The 23,289-nt window shown below is 55.1% G+C and overlaps 3 protein-coding genes across 3 annotated transcripts; 1 reads left to right on the top strand and 2 right to left on the bottom strand.

Annotated features, from left to right (window-relative positions):
- Positions 1-4,930: 4,930 nt before the first annotated feature.
- LOC311169830 (tripartite motif-containing protein 75-like) lies at positions 4,931-6,425 on the bottom strand (the record flags this gene model as incomplete). Its single annotated transcript, XM_084232088.1, has 2 exons — positions 6,125-6,425; positions 4,931-6,010 (listed from the first exon to the last, which is right to left on the bottom strand). The coding sequence occupies exons 1-2, from the start codon at positions 6,314-6,316 to the stop codon at positions 4,931-4,933; spliced, it is 1,272 nt and encodes a 423-aa protein (XP_084088214.1). The 5' UTR covers positions 6,317-6,425.
- Positions 6,426-10,958: 4,533 nt separating this feature from the next.
- On the bottom strand, positions 10,959-12,344 carry LOC311169831 (tripartite motif-containing protein 60-like; the record flags this gene model as incomplete). The annotated part of the gene is made up of 2 exons (XM_084232089.1): positions 10,959-12,014; positions 12,096-12,344. 2 exons carry the CDS (start codon positions 12,342-12,344, stop codon positions 10,959-10,961), a joined length of 1,305 nt encoding a protein of 434 aa, XP_084088215.1.
- A 3,215-nt stretch (positions 12,345-15,559) lies between these two features.
- On the top strand, positions 15,560-20,608 carry LOC311169832 (tripartite motif-containing protein 60-like; the record flags this gene model as incomplete). Its single annotated transcript, XM_084232090.1, has 2 exons — positions 15,560-16,295; positions 20,567-20,608. Exons 1-2 carry the CDS (start codon positions 15,684-15,686, stop codon positions 20,606-20,608), a joined length of 654 nt encoding a protein of 217 aa, XP_084088216.1. The 5' UTR covers positions 15,560-15,683.
- Between the last annotated feature and the right edge of the window lie 2,681 nt (positions 20,609-23,289).

Raw genomic sequence — 23,289 nt, forward strand, 5'->3', positions numbered from 1 at the left:
AAGCTGCTGCCATCTGTAAATAGCTCCCACTCTGGATCCGGCAGAGGCTGGTCCGTTAGATCTGGTCGGCTGGCATACACTGTGTCTATGGTTTCTAAACAGTTATGGATTAAAGTGTCATCCTCAAGTCCATCTGCATTGCTTGGAAGCAGTGTGGCGGGATTCAGGGAATTAGAAACCTGCAGTTTCACATTAGGATTGTCCAACAGAGCTGCTTGATATTTTCCCATTCGCCCAGCGGTTAACCAAAGTCCACCCTTCTGCTCCAGCAATGTCAAAACCTGATGTGGCACACACACAGTGATGGGCTGACCCAATGTAAACTTCTCTGCCTCGTGTAGGAGGTCACAAGTGGCAGCCACAGCACGCAAGCATGAAGGCCATCCCTTAGTGGTGTGGTCCAACTGTTTGGACAAATATGCAACGGGCTGCATTTCTGGTCCCAACAATTGGATCAGCACTCCTAGGGCAACCCCCTGTCTCTCATGTACATAAAGTCTGAATGGCTTCCTAAGATCCGGAAGTCCTAATGCTGGTGCTGAAATCAACTTTACTTTTATTTCATCAAAAGCCTTTTGACATTCCGGAGTCCAAGACAAAGGTTCAGAGTCCAGGCCTTTGAGAGCATCATATAAAGGTTTTGCTATTAGTCCAAAATTAGGAATCCAAATCCTACAAAACCCAGCCATACCCAAAAATCCGCGCAACTGTCGCCGGTTACTGGGGATTCTAAGGGCTGAAATTACCTGTTTTCTTTCCGTCATCAGGCTCCGTCTGCCTTTCTTGATTTCAAACCCCAAATACGTCACAGTTTGTTTGCATATCTGTGCCTTGTGAGGTGACACCTTGTAGCCACATTTTGCCAGGTGGTTCAGTACCACTATGGTATTTTCCAGACAAGATTCGTAGTCTGGACTTGCAATCAATAAATCATCTACATATTGCAATAAGACACCCTGGTTTAGTTGAACCTTCCTGAGATCCCTGGCCAGTATTTCCCCAAAAATAGTTGGGGAGTTCTTAAACCCCTGTGGAAGCACAGCCCAGCAATACTGGAGTGTGCTCTTGGACTTAGGGTCCTGCCACTCGAAGGCAAAAAGCGGTTGATCCTGGACATCAATTGGGATACAGAAAAAGGCATCCTTCAGGTCTAATACTGAAAACCACCCATAGTCACCAGGTATTGCAGTTAATAGGGTGTACGGATTAGGCACAGTGGGATGTAAATCCTGAACAATATCATTAATAGCCCTTAAATCTTGGACAAAACGGTACTCGCCTGTATGGGGTTTCTTCACTGGCAGAATTGGAGTATTGTACGGTGAGCGGCAGGGCCGAATGAGTCCAGATTGAAGGAACCTTTTCAATACTGGCTCAATTCCCCTCAAGGCCTCCTCCCTTAAGGGGTATTGTTTCCTTCTCGGGGTTTTGCTCCCCTCTATCACTTCTATCCTTACAGGCTCAGCATTTTTCGCACGTCCTGGGGTTCCATCAGCCCAAACCCACTTACTTACTCTTTCAACAATTTCTGGAGGTAAAATTTCACTTTTTGGTGGAGCATCTTGAGTAAGCAACATCTAGAATCGCAGAGCATGCTCTGGAGGCACCTGTAGGTGAAGCCTCTGATTTTTGGGTGAGAATATAATTCGTGCATTGAGCTTACTTAAAAGGTCACGACCAAGGAGAGGGATTGGACACTCTTCCATGTACAGGAAGCTGTGCTGGAGCTGTGTGGTGCCTAGCCGGCACTCCAAAGGTTGCAGGAAGGGTGTCTGTTGTGACTTCCCTGTAACCCCAATGACTGCTGCAGTCTTTTTGCTCATTTTAGTTAATTTCGAATTCAAAACTGAGTATGTTGCTCCAGTGTCCACCAAGAAATCAATCAGACGGTCCCCCACAGCGAGGGTTACCCGGGGCTCCGAGGGGGTTATTTTGATGGGTTTAAGATCTAGTGGAACCCCTGGGCACCCCTATTCTTCATCTGAACCTTCTCCATAAACTTTCATTTGTCTCCTTTCTTCCACACTTGGCTCCCGATTCCTTCTACTCTGTCTATATTCCCTCCTATCTTCACCTGAGACCCTACTCTGTGCTATCACTGGTCTCCTGTCCTCTGTGCTGGGCTCTCGATTCCTTCTCCGTCCGTATTCCCTATCATCATCTGAGCCTCTACTCTGTGCTAACATCTGTCTCCTTTCCTCTCTCCTTGGTTCCTGGTTCTGTGTACCCCTCCTATATTCCCTCCTGTAGCCCCTACGTGAATCATCCTGTCGTGGTGTCCTCAGTGTTCTATCCTGCCTTCTGTAATTACTGCGTCTGCCTCTTCTCTGTAACCTGGGACAACTGTCCTTCCAATGTCCCTCTTCCCTACAGAAAGCACACTGATCTCTTCCTAGGGGTTCACATCTCCGTCCATTACTGTTTTCCCGAAACCTTGGCCTGTGCTCTCTTTGTACAAAAACTGTCGCAGGTTTCGGTCTCCTGTCCTCTCTCCTGTCCTCTCTATTATTATAAATCTTAAATGCTAAGTCCACTACCTGGGACGGACTCATCTCTGTGACGCCGTCTACCTTTGCTAACTGTTTCCTTATGTCTGGAGCACAATATGTGATGAACACCATAGTGAACAAATGAGCATTTTCTGGGGCATCCGGATTTATATCCGTGTGGTCTCTATACGTCTGAATAATCCTCTCAAGGAACTCTGATGGATCCTCATTAGCCCCTTGTGTAAGGTACAATAATTTGTTAACATTTTTATGTTTGGGGATTCCCTGCTCCAGTCCTACCAATAAACATTTTTTATAGAGATCCAACTTCGCCATTCCTCCATTGTTGGGGTCCCATTTAGGATCTACCTCTGGGACAGCCATCTGTGGCTCTGGGGATTGGCTATCCTGTTGGCGGAGACGTGCAGCCTCCTCACTGGCTTTCCTCACTACTATCCTCCGCTCATCTAGACCTAGTAAAACTTGTAACATCATCTTAGCAACATGGGACTCAGGTATGGACTTTGTGGGTTCATTTGAGAATGAGGACCTGTATCATTGAAAAAATCCCTGTTGAAGGGGCCTCTCAGTTCACACCTGTGTGGTTCGGGGGTCCACTGTGCTCCTATCTGACCGCCCCACACAGCGCCTCTGAGGCGGCCATGGGGGGCCTGTGTGTTTTTACTTTGTCAGAGCTTCTCGGGTGACTCTGTGACAAGGGTAGAAACTGCCCAGAGCAACTTCTTCTCAGACTCTGCCTCCTGGTGATGACCCGCAGGGCCTTCAGCATGTGAGGGCCTCAGAGTCCCCAAAGTAAAACTAAACCTTGAACCACAAAGGGGTGAGAGGTGCTGACATGTCTGCTTGAACCCCACGAGACCACCACCCTGGGCGCTCAGTTCCCACATGGCCGACCCGTGAATGTGACCAGTGAATCCTCTCTGGACCCTTACATGGAAGGGGGTGTGACCCCGAAGCATATCACCCACAGCTGCTCAGGGCCCTGGCATTGCCCGGACCCGACCTCAGCTGTCCTCGGAGATTCAGCCAGGACCCCCGGCTCCACGCCCTGTTTTTGAGATACTTGTAGCCAGGCTGGATTGTAGCTGATACAGGGCCCCAGGCCAGGCATTGTTCTCTCCTTCTTCCCCAGCACATAGCCTGACTTGGGGTGTTCGCTCCTATTTTTAACAGGCACTTAGCTTAAGCTCTGGCTTCTGTTAGTGTTCATTTGCTGCCTTAGTTTGAGTCCTGATGTGGAGGGTTGCAGTTGTTTTGAATATCCCAGCCTTGGCTTCGAGTGACAGCCTCTTCTGTGAGGAGACCAAGTTCATCTGGCCGGTCTCACCCTTGTCCCCAGTGATTGGCTCCAGCTGCTCTATATTGAGAGTCTCAGGCACAAGCCAGTGCCCCTCGGTGGGGATGCCGCCTCCTGTAGCTCCCCACGGTGAGCCCAGCCTGTCCTGGGTGCCTGGTCTCAAGATTTCCAAGTTGGTGAGTCCCCTGAGTCAGCAGCTCCGCAGGGTTTCACACAGCACCTGCCCCTGTCTCACTGGTGTTTCCTACCCCTTTCTGCTGAGCTGTTGCTCCGAGTGTGAGCTGCGATTGTCTTTTTCTTGGTCGATTTTGGCTTGTTCCGTGGTGTAGTTGCGACATACAGAGGAGGTGAGCCCAGCTTCTTAACTCTGCTGCTCTATTGCTGGACCCTTGCTGTATTTATTTTTATTATTTGCCCATGTAAACCAGTCTGTTCAATTGGATTTCAATGTTCACTTCCATGGGAATGTGAAGAAAAATGGAAAATATCTGATAATTTTTTTTTAATGGGGTGTTCTAATTTTATTTTTTGTAACTATTAAAATTGCAGGGAATTTGTAATGGATTCTTATGTCTTCCTCAAGAGAATGGCATCGAGAAATACAAGGTTATAAATTCTGAAGACAAGTGAAATTTTTCTAAGAGTATCTGGGGGGGATAAAAAGGTGCTTCCTGGGATATTAGCATCCCCGAGTTCATCTGAGATGATTCATATTCTGGTTACTGTTATGTTCACCCCACACAGGGAACATGCACCCCAGTCAATAGTTCTGGTGTCAGGGCTGCTGAGGCCACAGACACACCAGGAAGGGAGAGGTTTATTCTTCACTGTGGGGCTTTTTTGGGGGTGGAGGGAAGGGATGTGTTGGGCCAGAACGGAGAAGGTCACACAAGGTTAATGTGGTAGGGAGTTCTGGGGGGTGGAGGACTTCATAGAAAAGAACCCCTAAGCCTAAGGAGCATCAGGTTTCCTGACAGTTTGCCCAGATGGGGGCAGAGGGTGAGGCCACGGGGGAGCGGGGAAGACACGAGCACTCAGACACCAAGAATGGAATCAGACTCTTTATTTACAGAACATTCCATGCACAGAGGAAGAACCCGAACACAGACCTGTTTACAGGGGTTCAGCTCTCATCTGTGACTAGAGTCATGGAAAATGATAAAGAGGAGGGTCCAACAGAGAAATAGGGGATGAGCCTGTCTGTGAACGTGTCCCTCAGCGTCCACAGATGGGATCTGTTATTCAAATTGTAAAAGGAAATCTCTCCCAACTCGTAGTCCAGGAAAACGCCAAGTCGAAGTTTCACCACGGGGGAGTGGAGGCGTGTCCCGGTGGACCACTGAAACTGCCAGCAGCCATTGCGGGGGGAGGGAGGTGCCAGGGCATCCCTGGGGAAAGATTCCTTGCACACACCCAGGGACCACACACCCGCGCCTCGGATGTCCACCTGCCAAAAGTGCCTGCCGGCCTCGAACCCCTGGGCGCTCAGGACAGCCTCGTGGGAGGTAAACGCCCTGGGATGAGCAACGTCGTTCGGTGCCACCCTTTCGTAGGTAAAGATGGCGGATTTCCTGTCCTGTGAGATAATGAGGTTGTGGTGCGCGGTCTCGGGGTCTAGAGTCAAATCCACCTGAAACGTGTCCATGATATTTTGCAGACCAATGTAATGTGGGGGGAGACTACAAATCTGCGTCTTGAATTTGTATTTAAAGGCCGCTGGGATCCCCAGGTGAACACACCTGCTCCACCGGCGGTGGATGCTGCTGACCCCCCTCAGCAACTCCAGGTCTGTCTGCACACGCTGGGTGCTGATTGCACTGAGCAGACTCTTGAGTGTGGAGCCATAGTCTGACATCCTCTGTCTGCTTTCAGTGATTTTCTGTTGAGCCCGGGATACCCGGTTATCGGTGGCATCCTGGTCCATTTCCAGGAAACACTTAAAATGTGCAAATTCAGAGTTTAATGCTTTCCTTCGAGTTTCTAGCTTCTCTCTTAGTTCCTGTGTTTTGAGGATATACATTTCTAACTCCCTTTGACCATCTTCCGCCTGCTTCCTGAGGGGCTCCAGGGAGCTCTTGAGCTTCTCCCTGTGCTGAGCAGCAGCTTGCTCCAGGGGTACCAGGGGGTGACCCCGGTGGGGGGAGGAGGCCCCGCACTGGGCACACAGCAGCTCCAGGTCCTCCTCACAGAAGAGGGCCAGGGCCTGGTGGTGCTGGGCACACAGGGCCTCTTCCTCCTGCCTCTTCCTCTTGTTCCTGGCGGGGGGCAGCTGCCTCAGGAGGTCAGTCAGGGCACACAGCTGGGGGTTCCTGAGGACCTCCCTGGAGGGGCAGTGGTGCAGGCAGACGGGGCAGGGGAGGACGTCCTGGAGGCCTTGCCAGCGCTGGTGGAGGCAGGGCCCACAGCAGTTGTGGCCGCAGTGGAGGGTGACCGGGTCTCGCAGGGGGTCCAGGCACACGGGGCAGCTGGCCTCTGCCTGCAGCTCAGCCAGGGAGGCGGCCAGGGCCATGGTGCTGGGGGCGTCTGTCTGAGGAGCCCCCTGAGGAGGGCCTGGCTCTGCAGGAGCGGGAGGAGAGGGGAGGCCTGGCAGCCTTCCCTCAGCTGCTCACAGGCTCCCAGGAGGGTCCAGGCACTGCAGGGAATGAGGCCACTCAAGGGGCCGCTGCTCCTTCCTGTGACTCTGCAGCCCCAGCACCCTCTGCTCGTGGCCTGGCGCGCGGCCTGCTGGAAGCTTCTGTGGGTCTTCTCGGAACCTCAGGGCGCAAGCTGGACGGAACCTGAAAGACAGCGACCCCCCGTCAGGTCCAGGGCTGTTCTCACCCCACTCCCCCCGCGCAGGGACGGCGAGGGCTGGGGCCGGGCCTGGCTCCCCACGCGGCCCGGGCGGGGCTCCGGCTCCGGCGAGAACCCCCAGTCACAGCCCTTCCCCGGGCCTCCTGGCCGGGCGGGAGCGCGGAGCCCGAGCTGAGCCGGGCGGGCGCCCAGAGCGCCTGGCGGGCCGGAGCCGGCACCAGCAGGTCCGCCCGCCCGGCCCGGCACCATCGCGCCCCGCCCCGGCGTCCTGTCCCGCCGCGGCCCCCGACGTCCCTCTCGGGGCTCCCCGGACACTCGCCCTGCGCGGAGGCGCCGCCCGGCCGCGCGCAGCGGGGTCGCCCTCGCCTGTCGGGGTGCGCCCGCGACGCTCTGCTCGGGGCGGCTCGGGGCGGGGGGCGCGGGGTCCCGGCGGGGCGCCCGGGCCCCCCCCAGGCTGCCGAGCCGCAGCCGGCGCCCGCGCGGGCCGGGCGGGGGGGCGCGTCGTGCCGGGAGGGGCCGGGCCGCCTCGTCCGCCGCGGGCGGGTCTCCCGGGCCGGGATCCGCCCCAGGACCCTCCCGACGCCGCCCTCCCTGCGGGCGGGTCCCGGGCCGGGGCGCCCCGCCCTGCCCCACCCGCGCCCGATCTCCGGGTGCAGCCCGGCCCGGCCGCGCCCTTGCGGGGGGTTCAGCTCCTCCCGGCCGCCAGCCCCGCCCGCGCCCCCCGGGGTCGGGACCCTCTGCCTCTGGAAGACGGTGTCCCCAGACTCTGTCCTGGTCTGTGTTTTCGGGGTTCACAAGCTCATTCAGCGCTCTCAGCCTCCACAGGCCTCAGAAGACCCGCCCTGGGCGCATTGCCCCCCCCAATCCCCCCCCAGGTACCCCCTGTGCTGTCGCGGCGGGGAGCAGCCCCGGGGGTCAGGCCAGAGCAGTCAGGAGCCGCCTCCTGCCAAGTGCGGGGGTTCGGGGTGCGGTGGAAGTAAACCCACCTGGTGCTTCTGACCCGGTGGAGACCCTTGGGAAACCGCACTCACCTCCAGGTCTGACCCCAGGGGCCAGTTCACGAAAAATGCAGCTGCATCCTGCGAGGCTGCAGCCCCGTCCCGGCCTGTCCCTTCCCTTCATCCTGGTTTCCTCCCGAACCTGCTGGGGCTGAGGAAGGGGAAGGTCCGGGAATCCCTTCTCAGAGGGATCCAGGCCCCTCCCCCGCCAACCTCCTCCTGTCCTTCCCCTCACCTGCTCCTGCTCAGAAATACCTGTTGCACACATAGGGATCTTAGGTTTTTGCACAATAATCTTGCTCCCGTCGCCTTTGGCCTTTATAATTTCTGGATTCTTTGGCTTTCCTAGAACCCCAACAAGGTGACCCACGTTTTTAACAAGGGTAATAACCAAGCCCCGACTCCGCCCAGCAGGCAAGCTTGGGAGGTTGAGTGGATAAAGGAATCACTGGGTTGCTATTGGAACGGCCCTAAGACTGATAACCCTGACCTTGGCCTGCAGATCCCCAGGCACCAGACTGAGCAAGAGTCAGGACACACTGTGTCAAACATCAAAGCCCAAGACTAGACATCGCAGCAGACAACTGGGGCACACGGACACCCCAAGAGTATAAAAGGGGGCCTGAAGCCCTTATGGGGGCACAGACAACCTCTCCCGACTCACCTGCTGCCCTTTTCTGCAGTGAATTCAATAACTCTGCTTTCCTGGTCTCCACTCTTGTCTCTGGTGATTCACCCTGTGCCTCTGGCCTCCACCCCAATATTGCTACAACAAGCAACCAGCTCTTTCTAAATGGTTCTTGTCCTGCGTCAGCTCGTACGTTTCCAAGTGTGTCCGGTGTTAATGAGCACAGGGATGAAGGAGCCGAGTACCCTGCAGGCTGCCCCTGCCCCAGGGCCATGTACCCCGATGGGTGTGCCCATCTAATCGGCTCTCCGAACACAGCTGCGCAGAACAACGAGTAAGTCCGCAGCTCCGGATGAAGGCGATGGCCTTGGGATTATTGTGGGGTTCTGTTGTAACAGGGTGGTCCCCAGGAAAGGGGGAGGTTCCCTGCCCCACCCAAGGGAGGGTGGAGCTGAGCAGGAAGAGGAGAAGCTGCAGAAGAGACTGAGGAAGGAAGCAGGATGGAGCCAGAAGGAGACCTGGAGGAGGCACATGGAGCCTAGAGACACGTGAAGAAACTGTGCTTGTCTTTTGGTCGTGGACGGGGTGACACAGATGTGGGTGAGACCCGTGGGGAGGTGACAATGGCAGCTTTTATCTTGATGTTGATTTTGCTCTTTTCCTTCCGGGCTTGTCCCGTTGTTTGTGACCCTTTTCTGTGGGTCCCCACTGGAAAATGCTTTAGACTTGTGGCAGGCCTTGGGGCCTTGCTCTGGGCCAATCCCATTTGGATGGACTTTTACCCACGAGGGGACGGGTAACTTTGGGTGCTTGATTTAGAAACTAGACTCTTTGCCTTACCTGTATTGTTTCCTAATTTTATTAAAGTTCCTTTTGATTAAAGTCTCCTATGTTTTGTGTTGATGCGGCAGATGGCAGAACCCATTTAGAATAGGCAGGTTTGCGGGGTTTTGGGGTGCCCCTCTCCCCGTCCTATAACACCGTGACGGCACAGTGCACCCTGGAGAGGGCTGAACCTTTGCTGTCTTGCCTGTCGGGGGTGTGTGGTGTTCTTTGACATTCCTAATGGTTTCTTTACTCTCTTGCACTGTATGTTGATGATTTTCTTATACCCTTCGCAGTCACTTCACAGTTAGATGTGTTCCTAGTTATTTCATTTTTTTTCAGAGATGTATTTATTATGCATACAAGAACTGAGGTACAGGCCAGAGGTCCGGCGAGGGGGTTGAGAGGATTCACTAGAGACAGAGTGGGGAACAGACTGACAGACTGACTGAAATACACTGCTGAGGGGAGCAGCAGGGAGTCAGGAGAGGTCTGCTGTGCCATGTGGGTCACTTCCCTGGCTGGGGATTGAACTCATGCTGCAGTGGCTGTGGATAGCTTCACAGTGCTGCGTCTTAACTCCTTGTGCCACCAGGGAGGTCCCTAGTCATTCCATTTTTTGCTGCAGGGTAAGAGTCACTTCAAATATTTCCTTTCCCTTTACCTGCTCACACACGGATATACTTATTTGTTGCACCCATAGGGATATTAGGTTTTTGCACAATAATCTTGCTCCTGTCCACTTTGGCCTTTTTAATTTGTAGATTCTTTGGCTTTCCTAGAGGACAAGCATATCTTTTGCAGATAATGGTAGTTTGCTCCTCCCTTTCAGTGTTTATTTAGCCCTTTTAAGCCTAGATTTGTTGACTGGGTAGCATCTTGGTGGGGACAGTCACAATGAATTTCTCAGCCTGTCCCTACCCTAAGCCAGTGCTCAACCTTGGCATCACTGAAATGGAAGCAACTGGACATTGAGAATAACCTTTTCAGATGCTCTGTGAATCCAGTCACCAGTGAACTATCATTACCAAACCCCTCTAGATCGGGGTCCATTTGCCCAGTGACCTAAAGCCAGAAATTCAGAAAATAGGTTCATTTTAACAGACCAAGAACTTGACTGCCTGACAAGCAACAGAGAAGGGAGAACTTAGGTTCAAACAAAACTGGAAAAAAAGCAAATCATGAGCTTTGTCCCCGAGCTTCAGGGAGAGCCCCCGCTACTTAGAGGGCTGGTAGCTCATGAACTCACGGGCAGACTCCATGGTCGTGTGCAGAAGTTCTCCTCACACACTCAGCACTCTCCCCTTCCCAGGGGTCAGCCGCCAACTTAGGAATAACCAGCTGGGTCCTGCTCTGTGGTTGCCACTGTCCTGTCTCCACTCCTGAGAAAAGGCACAATGTGGTGCAAATATTTCACTTCCCAGCACAAAATCCCTCCTCTGTTTTATTGAAATATTCATTCTTTTTTTAATATTGTGCATATATACACACACACACACACACACATATATATTTTAAGGATATATTTATATATACAAGACTGGGGTACAGGCCACAGGTGTGGGAGGGTGAGACAATTCACCAGAGAGAGTGGGGAGTACACTGCTGAGGGGAGCAGTGGGTGAGACAGGAGAGGTCTGTGCGCCATGTGGGACTTTCCCTGGCCGGCCGGGAGTCCAACTGGCGCTACTGAGGCTGTGGACAGCTTCACAGCGCTGCGCTCAACCTGCGGAGCCACCAGGGAGGCCCTAGACGTTCATTCTTGAGGGGCATGGGTCAGAGGTTGAGACCTCTGACCGTGGGGAGGGGAGAGAGAACATGAAACTGAGACACCAAATGTGGACTCAGACTCTGTATTTCCAACACTTTCGTGAAGAGAGGGAGAACATGGACGCGGTCACAAGGGCTCAGCCTTCATTGACTAGAGTCATGGAAAGTGATGAAGAAGTTCCAACAGAGAAATAGGGCACAAGCCTGTCTGTGAACGTGTCCCTCAGGATACACAGATGGGATCTGGTACTCAAATTGTAAAAGGAAATCTCTCCCAACTCGTAGTCCAGGAAAATGCCAACCTGTACTGTGGGGGGGGCAAGACGTGTCCAGGTGGACCGCTGAAACTGCCAGCAGCCATTGCGGGGGGAAGGAGCTGTGAGGCCATTCCTGGGGAAAGATTCCTTGCACACACCCAGGGACCACACACCCGCGCCTCGGATGTCCACCTGCCAAAAGTGCCTGCCGGCCTCGAACCCCTGAGCGCTCAGGACAGCCTCGCGGGAGGTAAACGCCTTGGGATGAGCAACGTCGATCGGTGCCACCCTTTCGTGGGTAAAGGTGGCGGATTTCCTGTCCGGTGAGATAATGAGGTTGTGGTGCGCGGTCTCGGGGTCTAGAGTCAAATCCACCTGAAACTTGCTCATGCTGGTTTTCAGGCCAATGTAATGTGGGGGGAAACTAAAATCCCCCTTCTTGAAATCATATTTGAAGGCTGCTGGTGCCTCTAAATTAGTGTACCTGCTCCACTGGAGGTGGCTGCTTCTGACCCCCCTCAGTAACCCCAGGTCTGTCTGCACACACTGGGCGGTGATTTCCCGAAGCAGACTCTTGAGTGTGGCGCCGTAGTCTGACATCTGGTTTCTGCTTTCAGTGACTCTTTGATAAACACCTGACATTTCCCTCAGTAACTGAGTATCCATTTTAGCATGATCCCTTCCCAGTAATCTCTTCAAGAGCTCTAGGTCACAGTACAACTCACTCCTTCGAGCTTCCACTGAATCGCTTAGTTCCCTTATTTTGGAGACCTGCGTGGCTAAGCCCCTTTCGGCATCTTCCACCAGCTTCCTGAGGGGCTCCAGGGAGCTCTTGAGCTTCTCCCTGCGCTGAGCAGCAGCTTGCTCCAGGGGTACCAGGGGGTGACCCCGGTGGGGGGAGGAGGCCCCGCACTGGGCACACAGCAGCTCCTGGTCCTCCTCACAGAACAGGGCCAGGGCCTGGTGGTGCTGGGCACACAGGGCCTCTTCCTCCTGCCTCTTCCTCTTGTTCCTGGCGGGGGGCAGCTGCCTCAGGAGGTCCGTCAGGGCACACAGCTGGGAGTTCTTGTGGGCATCCCTGGAGGGGCAGTGGTGCAGGCAGACGGGGCAGGGGAGGACGTCCTGGAGGCCTTGCCAGCGCTGGCGGAGGCAGGGCCCACAGCAGTTGTGGCCGCAGTCGAGGGTCACCGGGTCTCGCAGGGGGTCCAGGCACACGGGGCAGCTGGCCTCTGCCTGCAGCTCAGCCAGGGAGGCGGCCAGGGCCATGGTGCTGGGGGCGTCTGTCTGAGGAGCCGCCTGAGGAAGGCCCGGCTCTGCAGGAGCGGGAGGGAGAGGCGAGGACTGGCAGCCTTCCCTTGCCTGCTCACAAGCTCCCAGGAGGGTCCAGGCACTGCAGGGAGTGTGGGCCACTCAAGCTGCAGCCGCAGAGTCACAGGATATACGGGCCAAACATCCTCAGCTTGGTGTTATTGCACCTCGGGTGCTAGGGGTCCCTCTTCCAGAGACAGGCAGGTCCCTGGGGTTTGGGACAGAAGGCACAGGAGGTCTGTCTGCAAGGACTGTTCTGTGCAGAATGTGAGGGGCTCAGCTTTTTATACCCTGTAGGGTGTGTCTTTCCCCACCCTCCTCCCCCATTGGCTAGAATGCAAATCCCATCAGTTTCCTGGGGAATTTTTGGCCCCAGGGCACTACCCATCATCCTCTCTGATGCATCTTCCTGCAGGGTGTGGTCACTCTCTCCTGTCCCCCGCCCCGCCCCCTTCTCACCCTGCACTGGGTCTCCTCTCTCTGAGCTCAGCAGTGATCTGGTTTCTGGCCACTGGGTAGTGAAATGGCCTCGTGTTCATCACGATGAAATGGCAGGACAGCCCTGACCTGAAGCTGTTGTTTTAATACCGTCTGACCCTTCAAGCAGGGGTGTCCAGCATGTGTGTGTCTTGGTTGTCTGATTCACAAGGTCATCTTGACCTCTCCGTCCCCCCTGGCTGGTGGAAACCAACTCTGAGATCTAGGGTGGATTCATTGGAGGACTCTCAGCATGGAAAGTTCTGGTCACAGATGCCTCATTTCAATCTTGCGGTGAGGACACCATTAGGCTAATCCAGAATGTGTGACATTAAGAAAGCAACTGGCCTGAGGGCCTCATAAAATTCAAGGTCATGAAAGCAAAAAGTGAAGTGACTCAAGAAAGCTCGGGGCCCAGTGGCGACAGGGTGGCGGAGCACGTGAAAGGCATTTTCTCGAGTTGTTCTCATGCTTTTTTACTCTGCTGGATACTTGCTCGTTCGGAGATTGCTGCCGAGTCTTTAGCAGGAAGGTGTTATGGGATCGGAAACCTTCAAATGATTTTGCAAAAGAAATGTATAGATTCTCTCTTGTGAAGGGGCGGAGGAGTCTTGGTCTCGGGAGCTGGGCTCCGCTGCGGGCCTCGGCGCTCAGCCCCGTGCCTGACCGCAGTTAGAAGGAGAGAGGACAGTCAGAGCAAAGCAGGCTGTGTGCAAGGACAGGCGAGCTCAGGCTGCCTTACACAGTGCCCAGCACTGCGACAGAGCCTGGTCTGAAGGCCGAGAGAAGCTGCCTGAGAAAGAGGGAAATTAAGCCCAAGGTTTACATGGAGGGGACGTCAGAACTCCCAGGAGAAAGCATCCCTTTGTCCCCTCTGGCCCTTGAAGCTGAAAAGCTGATCCCTCAGTGAGAACCAAGCTCCCCCCAGCAGCTGGCGAGGAGCAGGTGCGCACAGGGTCTTAGAGGCAGAGGCCGTGACCAAAGGCCCGTGGCCGCGGGAGGGGGACCCGGCCCGCGGCCGCCTCGGGCAGCACTCTCCGTCCGTGCCTGTCTGTGCGCGTCTCTGGATGCTGGTAGCAGGAATTTTGAGAAAGGCCGTGTAGGTGGTCAAGCTGACCGACACCGCGCTGGGTTTCCTTGTTTGTTCTTCCCTCCGTGAACGGACAAAGTGTTGCCAGCTGGCGGCCTCCTCTGCCCAGGAACTTGCCAACAAAGATTCTGTGTTTTGTCTTGATTGCATCTTTCATCGTGGACATGGAAACTTTGTCTTGGACATTTTTACAGATTGTGTTACTCAGCAAGAGTGTCCCTGCACTTTTATCTTCCTCAGATGCATGGAAAGTGACAGACACAGGTTTCTGATCGCGGAGGCCCTTTGCCCTCAAGTGGAGGAGGGGCCGCCCTGGCCCTTCCAGTGCCTCTGCCTCTCCATGAAGCAAGTGTTTGCACAAAGGCCAGGGGTGGGAGCCTCAGGCCTTCCCTGGCCCCTTCCAGCAGAGACGTGTCCGCTGAGTAGACAAGGGCAGGTCAGCATGAGCGCACTGGTCTCTGGCCAGGACACTGCAGCTTGGTGAGAGCTTCTGCAGGGGAGCAGATGGCCCCTGGGGGGCTGGTTTGGGTGGGAGGCGCGGCTCCTCCTGAAGACAGAGGTGGAGCCGATTCCTCTAGGGCAGCACTCGCGAGCCCAGGACAGTTAGGGCAGAGCACACAGCTCCAGGGACAGTGCAGGTAGCAACTCCGGGGAGTTCATCAGGCTTCTGAGATAAGGACAGTAAATTCTAAGAAGTGCTCACCAAGATATACTCCAGAGATGAGGTCAGAGAGTCCAGGCGGACTAAACAAAGTCCAGAGCACAAGGAGCCTCTAAGGGGGCAGCAATGCCAGGAATGGAGGTAGGGGCTCTGGGCCTGCCTGGTGGTGGGAGGTAAGTTCCTGTGTCTGAGGCCTGGGAAGGCCTAGGTCAGGTACCCAAGCAGAGACGACAAAGAAGATGGTGCCCAGGTCCTGACTGAATCTCTAAAGAGGTCGGGTCAGAGCAATGCCGGTCCAGACCAGCTGTGGGTGACAAGCTTCAGTGCCGCACCCCCTTCCATGTCAGGGTCCAGAGAGGATTCACTGGTCACATTCATGGGCGGACCATGTGGGAAGTGACACACAGATTCTGGACACCCGTGCTTGAAGGGTCAGACGGTATTAAAACAACAGCTTCAGGTCAGGGCTGTCCTGCCATTTCATCGTGATGAACACGAGGCCATTTCACTACCCAGTGGCCAGAAACCAGATCACTGCTGAGCTCAGAGAGAGGAGACCCAGTGCAGGGTGAGAAGGGGGCGGGGCGGGGGACAGGAGAGAGTGACCACACCCTGCAGGAAGATGCATCAGAGAGGATGATGGGTAGTGCCCTGGGGCCAAAAATTCCCCAGGAAACTGATGGGATTTGCATTCTAGCCAATGGGGGAGGAGGGTGGGGAAAGACACACCCTACAGGGTATATAAAGCTGAGCCCCTCACATTCTGCACAGAACAGTCCTTGCAGACAGACCTCCTGTGCCTTCTGTCCCAAACCCCAGGGACCTGCCTGTCTCTGGAAGAGGGACCCCTAGCACCCGAGGTGCAATAACACCAAGCTGAGGATGTTTGGCCCGTATATCCTGTGACTCTGCGACTGCAGCTTGAGTGGCCCACACTCCCTGCAGCGCCTGGACCCTCCTGGGAGCTTGTGAGCAGCTGAGGGAAGGCTGCCAGTCCTCGCCTCTCCCACCGGCTCCTGCAGAGCCGGGCCTTCCTCAGGCGGCTCCTCAGACAGACGCCCCCAGCACCATGGACCTGGCCGCCTCCCTGGCTGAGCTGCAGGCAGAGGCCAGCTGCCCCGTGTGCCTGGACCACCTGCGAGACCCGGTGACCCTGGACTGCGGCCACAACTGCTGTGGGCCCTGCCTCCGCCAGCGCTGGCAAGGCCTCCAGGACGTCCTCCCCTGCCCCGTCTGCCAGCACCACTGCCCCTCCAGGGATGCCCACAAGAACTCCCAGCTGTGTGCCCTGACGGACCTCCTGAGGCAGCTGCCCCCTGCCAGGAACAAGAGGAAGAAGCAGGAGGAAGAGGCCCTGTGTGCCCAGCACCACCAGGCCCTGGCCCTGTTCTGTGAGGAGGACCTGGAGCTGCTGTGTGCCCAGTGTGGGGCCTCCTCCCCCCACCAGTGCCACCTCCTCACACCCCTGGAGCAAGCTGCTGCTCAGCACAGGGAGAAGCTCAAGAGCTCCCTGGAGCCCCTCAGGAAGCAGGTGGAAGATGCTGAGAGGGGCTTAGCCACGCAGATCTCCAAAATGCATGAACTGAGAGAGAAGGTGGAAGCTGGAAAGAGTGAGCTGTACTCTGAATTTGCACATTTCAAGCGCTTCCTGCAAAGGGATCATGTTAGCCTTGATTCTGAGGTACTGAGGGAAATGTCAGGTATTTCTGAAAGAGTCACTGCAAGTAGAAACCAGATGTCAGACTATGGCGCCACTCTCAAGAGTCTGCTTCGTGAAATCAGCACCCGTTGTGTGCAGACAGACCTGGGGTTACTGAGGGGGGTCAGAAGCAGCCACCTCGGTGGAGCAGGTACACTAATTTAGAGGCCCCAGCAGCCTATTCATACAAGTTGGAGGAGGTGGTGTGCAGTCTCCCGCCACATTACATTAGCCTGCAAAATGTCATCCACAAGTTTCAGGTGGATTTGACTCTAGACCCCGAGACCGCGCACCGCAACCTCATTATCTCACCAGACAGGAAATCCGCCATCTTTACCTACGAAAGGGTGGCACCAAACAACACTCATCCCAGGGCGTTTACCTCCCAGGAGGCTGTCCTGAGCGCCCAGGGGTTCGAGGCCGGCAGGCACTTTTGGCAGATGGACATCCGAGGCGCGGGTGTGTGGTCCCTGGGTGTGTGCAAGGAATCTTTCCCCAGGGATGCCCTGGCACCTTCCCCCAGCAATGGCTGCTGGCAGTTTCAGCGGCCCACCGGGACAAACATTGACCCCTACACACTATGCATTCGAGTTGGCGTTTTCCTGGACTACGAGTTGGGAGAGATTTCCTTTTACAATTTGAATAACAGATGCCATCTGTGGACGCTGACGGACACGTTCACAGACAGGCTCATCCCCTATTTCTCTGTTGGAGCCTCTCCTTTTTCATTTTCCATGACTCTAGTCACAGATGAGAGCTGAACCCCTGTAAACATGTCTGTGTTCGGGTTCTTCCTCTGTGCATGGAATGTTCTGTAAATAAAGAGTCTGATTCCATTCTTCGTGTCTGAGTGCTCGTGTCTTCCCCGCTCCCCCGTGGCCTCACCCTCTGCCCCCATCTGGGCAAACTGTGAGGAAACCTGTTGTTCCTTCACTGGCTTTGGGGTTCTTTCTGTGAGGTTCACCCGCCCAGAACTCCCCACCGCGTATGCCTGCTGTGACCTCCATTCTGGCCCAGCAGAGCCCCACAGTGAGGAATAAACCTCTCCCCTCCTGATGTATCTGCAGCCCTGACAGCGGGACCAAGGTTGAGCAAGTGTATGTTCCCTGTGGGGGGCAACCTTGACCTAGAATATGTGTCCTCTCAGAGGTCCCCCTCATTCTGGGGATATTCTGAACACAGGAGACATGGCATTTTTATTTTCCAAATACCGTAAGACAGACAGTTTTCAATTGTGTTCAAAAATTATCTGCACTATTGTGTTGTTGGTGCACATTTCTCTTGCTAGGGATGGAACTCCATCACAAATTCCTTGCAATTTTAATAATAAACAATTAAAATATTACATTCCTGGTTTATCAAAAATTTCTCCCCAAAATTATTTCCCTGTCTTGTTTTTGCCCAGGCAGAAGTCAATGTCTATAAACTGCAGGAGAAAGCGCTCGCACATTCAAACGTCGAACATAGTTAAGTGGGTAAAAGCAAAGGACACAGCATGTTCACAGAGTGAAATACATGAGAGGTAAAACTTTCTCCACTCATATCATTATAGGACTAGAGTTTCCCAGAAAGACCCAGAAGGAACTTCAGGACGGTAAAGCTGGAACATAGCCTGGTCTGGGTGACATAATCTTTAGATATTGCTTTAAATGGTTGCGGGTGATGCTGGCGCTTGGGGCACCCTCTTGGGAGATGCTGTTCCTTGGGAAGTGCCGCCCTGGGGGTGGCCCCGGCTTTGAATGCGAGTGTGGGCGCTGGAGGAGGTCGCGGCGAGATTTGCCTCTGAGGTATGGTGCGGAGGACGCACCTTGTCACCTTCACTGTGGCCTCTTGTCACCGTGGGCCCCGTCCTTCCACGGTGTCTGTGACCATCTGTCTGCGGCGCCCAGCGCGCTCGGCCTTCCACGGGCTCTCCCCCTCTAGTGGCTGGTGATTTTGATTTTCATTTCAATATTAAACCTTGACCGTTTTTCAAAATCAGAATGTCCTGATGGATTGATTGTGTCCAAAGCCGTGTAGTTTCCAGAGGACAGCGTCAGCCCTGGACGTGCGGTCCAGCTTCCCGCAGCACCCACCTGGCTCAATGCCCCATGGCTTTGAGGGCCTGGCTCAATGCCCCATGGCTTCCCGGGGCTGACAGCTGAAGGGCTGTTTGTGGCATTCCCCAGTTTGTTTGGGCTGCCACGCGTGCACCCCTCCGCTGCTGTTTTCGCTCCCGACTTACTCCACTTGGCTTCCCTGCTCCGTCCAGGTTGCCGCAAAAGGCAGCGTTCTGTCTTCTCCAGGAGCTGAGAACCCCAGGGTTCTGTACCCCGTCGTCTGCTTATATATTTAGATCATCCAAGTCTGGCGTTCGTGAAACGATGCTGCCCTGAACCGGGGCGGGGGCTCTTCATTGTGGTGCTTTCGTGTCTTTAGACAAAGGCCCTGCGGGTTCGGCCCATGCCCCGGGGGGTTCCGTTTCCAGCTTGTCAGGAACCCCCGAGCTGCCTTCCAGCCCCACCAGCAGCGAGCAAGGGCTCCCTCCCCACCCAAGTCTCTGTGATACTTGCTGCAGGCACAGGGGTGTCTGGAATCCCACTGAGAAACCTCACATTTCTGTGGGGAATATGTAAAGAATCGTTGAAATGGAAATATCATTAAAGCCCATGATTTTTGGTAGCACAGAGGATGTACTTCCTCATCACAAATTCTGGAATGAGAAACCAACCCCAAGGGATTCTTGCGGGAACTCATCCGACATCCTCAAATGGGCCCACGAAGGGGTGGGTGCCCGCGGGGCGGGCAGCTCGAGGCTGGGTGACGAACGAGGCGCAGAGGCCTCGAAGGTGGGAAAGAAGAAGCCCGCGAGGGAGTCCAGCCACGGCCTCAGCTCACTCTCCTCTAGGCGAAACCAAGCGCCTTCTCATCCTCAGCTGCAAAAGGCCAGTTGTAGACACTGTTCCTGACAAACGGGGGGCCCGTGGTAGGTATCCCCCCAAGATGGCCACATCCTAACCCCTGGCTCCACGATAAAAGGGAGTTGACGAACCAGGAGGCAGGGAAGCTGCCACGAGCTTCCCTGGGTGATCTGGGCGCCTCCCGCGGCACCCCGGGGTCCCAACACGTGGAAGGACAGGTCGGTGGGACTTGGGGTGGGGGGCCTGAGCTTGCTGGCTTGGGGTGCTGGAACAGAGGCGGGCGTCGAGGCCAGGGCTGGGGGAGCCTCGAGGAAGAAGGGGAATCTCCCTGTGAGTCCGGGAATGACCGGGGCCCTCGCCCCCCTGTCGGCCCCAGGGCCCGTCCTGGAGCTCCGGCCTCCAGCGGTGAGAGACAGCACATTTGTGTTCAGCCATAGATTCGTGGTCACAGCAGCCGAAACAGGAAGTGCGGCCCAAAATGCTCCACTCGGAACCGTGAACACGCAGGCCTTGGCGTCCTCTCGTGTTCAGAGAGGCTGGTCCACGGCCGGGCAGACTCAGACGGAGGGAGACGCAGAGGGAGGAACGGGGACCTGGGGGAAGAGACGGCCGTGCCCTTCTCCCTGACCCGGCCTGGCAGGGCCCGAGGGTGAGCACGCGTCCTCTCCTGCAGAAGGGCAGGGCTGTGTCTCAACGCTCTGTCCCGCTGACCCCAGCCTCTGAGCCCCGCAGTCTGAGCATTTGGCTTCAGCAGCTCCACCTGCCCCATGAGGCGTCCATGCAGCCCCAGGGCTTCTGCAGAAGCCTTGTCAGACCTTTAGCTGGTCGGGGGTGCAACCCTGAAGGCTGGAGAGGAAAGGGGGGAAACCAGGAGGTGGTTGCAAACCACCCAAGCCACCCCTCCAGGCAGCGCCTCCTCTGGGCTTCTGCAGGGCGAAAGCACCGCTCACAAGGTCACACCTGCAGGCCCGAGGGCAAGTGTGAGCAGACGTGCCCGCAGGGCCAGCAGGGAGGCGAGGCTGAGGTCCAGGGGCTGTGGCTCGTGGTCACTGCTCCGAGACGCCTCACTGCTGGCCTCCTTACTAGGTCTCCGAGAAACCCGAGCGTCACCCCTGCAGGGAGCGTGCCACTATTTCTTCCCCCAAGACCCCAGTCACCGCCCCTGTGCTGACTGACGAAGCCGTTTCTTCTGGGAGGTAGTGTCTGGAATGAGCTATAGCGACTCTGTCCCCAGGCTGGGCTGCTCTGGCAGGCCCCATGCTGGTGGCCCCCGGGTGACAGTGGAGGCCCACCAACTTTGTGGGGATCCCTGCCCCACTGAGGCTATGCCTCTGAGTGCTTTGCCCTGGGTAGAATCTGCACCTGGCCTGCGAGATTGGCAAATACGCTCTGTAGCCCTGACAAATACCCTCTGTGGCTGGGGAAGTTCACGTGGGCCTGACCCAAGCGCATCTTTTTGCATGGAGACCCGGGCTGCTCGCGGGTGGTAGGGGGACCCCAATTCTTATCCCTCCTTCCCGGCCAGCTCTCACTAAAGTGCACTTTTACCTGCTCCAGGTGTGGCAGTGGCTATTTATTTATTTTTTTAATATTTATTTTTGCGTATAAGAACCAGGGTGTAGGCCAGAGGCGTGTGTGGGGTGAGAGGATTTACCAGAGGCAGAGTGGGGAGCAGAACAGGCAGACTGACTGAAACACACTGCTGAGGGGAACAGCCAGCGAGTCAGGAGAGATCTGCTGTGCCATGTGGGTTGCTCCCTGGCCAGGGATGGAACTCAGGTAGTCACAGTGATAGGGCTGAGACTTACCTCCCATGCGCTGGCCATTTATGCTCTTGGCTTCTAGGCTTCACCTAAGAAGGTGAGTCACTTGAGATGAGGATACCTGCCAGGGAGTAGGGGGAGGCGTGTCCCCCGAAGAGAGAGGAAGGAGCTGAGGGAACTTGCATCCTCTCTGTGATTTAGGATCTGCTCTGTGGTTTGATTGTCTTGCAAATCATTGATTTCTTGTCTACACCTGCGCGTTCCGGGTACAGGGCACCTGGCTGTCCACACGTGGGGACACTGAGGATAACATTAAAGTGCCCCACCCCCGAGCTACCCCCATGCCTGCCCTTTTCTAAGAGCTGCAGCTTCTCTGCTTCTCACAGCCGGGAGAAGACCGCTCTCCCCTGCACGTCTCCGCGAGCCAACGGAGCATTTCCAAGGCCGAGTTTGTGTCGCGCTGGCTCAGGCGTCCTGGTGCAGGGGAGGAGTCCGGACGCAGGGGTGAGACCTGGCCCGAGGGAGCTAGTCAGTCTCCTGCGTCTCCACATTCCTGGCTTAACAGGGACAGAGCCAGGGCTGGAGGACCTAAAGCACAGGATTGGGCATTAAGTACTAATTGAGCTTAATTCATTTATAGGAATGAAATAAGATAAATCACGGGAGGGAATAATTGCAAACGACAACCATGAGGGGGCTGTTCTGTGTCATCCCTGGCCTTGGACAGCAGAGGGTCCCTGAGACACCCCAGAGCTGCAGCGAGGGTCCCACGGGGGCCACAAGGGGGCAGCAGAGCGGGTGTCTGCGCTGGTCTGCGCTGTGAGGACCCAGGCCCCAGGGGCACTTGTGGAGATTAAAAAAATAAAATCACCAAAATGCAACCCCAAATCTTAATTTCTTCAGGCCATTCTTTTCAGTTATTTTAGAATTATTGTAGAGCCATGAATTATCTTCCAAATATTTCATTCCCAGATGGATGCCAGTTTTCAACTGAGGAAGTGGTGAGCCCATCTCTAAGAACTATGGCTGGGCAGATTTTTAGGTTAAACCCACCCACTTCAGCATCTAGTTTCTAGCGCCCACCTGGAACACATTTCCATGTAAATCCCAACACACACCAGACAGACACAGGCGTTGCCCTGACCCCGGGGTCTCCAGAGCTTTAGCAACAACCCCTGTGGTCTGGGGGCAGCTCAGGGGGCCAGCCCCCCAGGATGTTTGATTTCCAGAGGGAAGGGTGGGTGGGAGCAGGGAGCGGAGGGGCAGACTAGTGTCTCTCCACGGACACCGAGTGTGGGTCCTGTGCTGGCCACAGTCCTGGGGAGTCCCAGGACACCCAGGTGGCCGCCCAGGTGGCTCGTCAGGTCAGGGACATGAGAATTTTCATCGAGGGTGTGGGCCTGAGGCCCAGGTAGCAGGTGTTTGACTGTCGGGGAGGACCATGAGTCGCTTTGGAGACCGGAGGGAGGCGGGAGCAACATGGGACTCAGGTATGGACTTTGTGGGTTCATTTGAGTGTTGTGCCCAAGGTCAGCAGACTCGGCGAGCATAGCCTCCAAGAACCCAAAGACAGCTGATGCAAACACAAAAGGGAGTTTATTTCAGACTCGAGTCCGGGTTCAAGGCATCTACCAACGCAGTGGCAGATACCGAGAGCCCCGAACAAAGGAAGCAGGGGTCTTTTAATAAGGTTAAATTATTCTGGCAGTTACTCATTGGCTACAAGGATGAGTTCTCCAACTTTGCCAGGCTATCATTCTAAGCTGACTGGCCAGGCCAAGATGCAGCTCCAACCTGCAGCTCCAATTACAGCAAGTTCACCCTCATTGGTGACCAGAGAGTAAGGGTGGAGTGAGGGTCCAAACTATCTCTGGAATGCAGTCTTTTCCCGGGACAGCAAGACCTGCAAGACCTGAAATTCTAAAATGGCAGTTACACACAAAATGACAAAGCAATGGCTAAGAATACTTATGCTTGGTTCCACATTCCCGCTTTTTTTTTTTTTTTTTTTTTTTGTAAAAACTGTTACAAAGCAAAGCTATTTGAATCATTAAGAGGGAGGGGAGCATATCGGGAGTGGAGGACCATGAGCTGAATGGTTTGCAATTATGTTTCTTTTAAGGAGATTTTTATTGATTTAAGGGCAGATACTGCTGCCTCAAAACACCATCAGCGGCCTTCAGGTACCCAGTCTATTCAGGCACAGCTGACTCGTTCACAGCATTCCTTACAGGTCTCAGTGGAACTTACTCAGTCTTACTCATCTGCAATGTCATCATCAGGGTATTTTTCTGTTATAGGGCAGCCCCGATA

Source organism: Talpa europaea (assembly GCF_964194135.1).
Source record: "Talpa europaea genome assembly, chromosome: 4".
In the NCBI taxonomy this organism is placed as follows: Eukaryota; Metazoa; Chordata; class Mammalia; order Eulipotyphla; family Talpidae; genus Talpa; species Talpa europaea.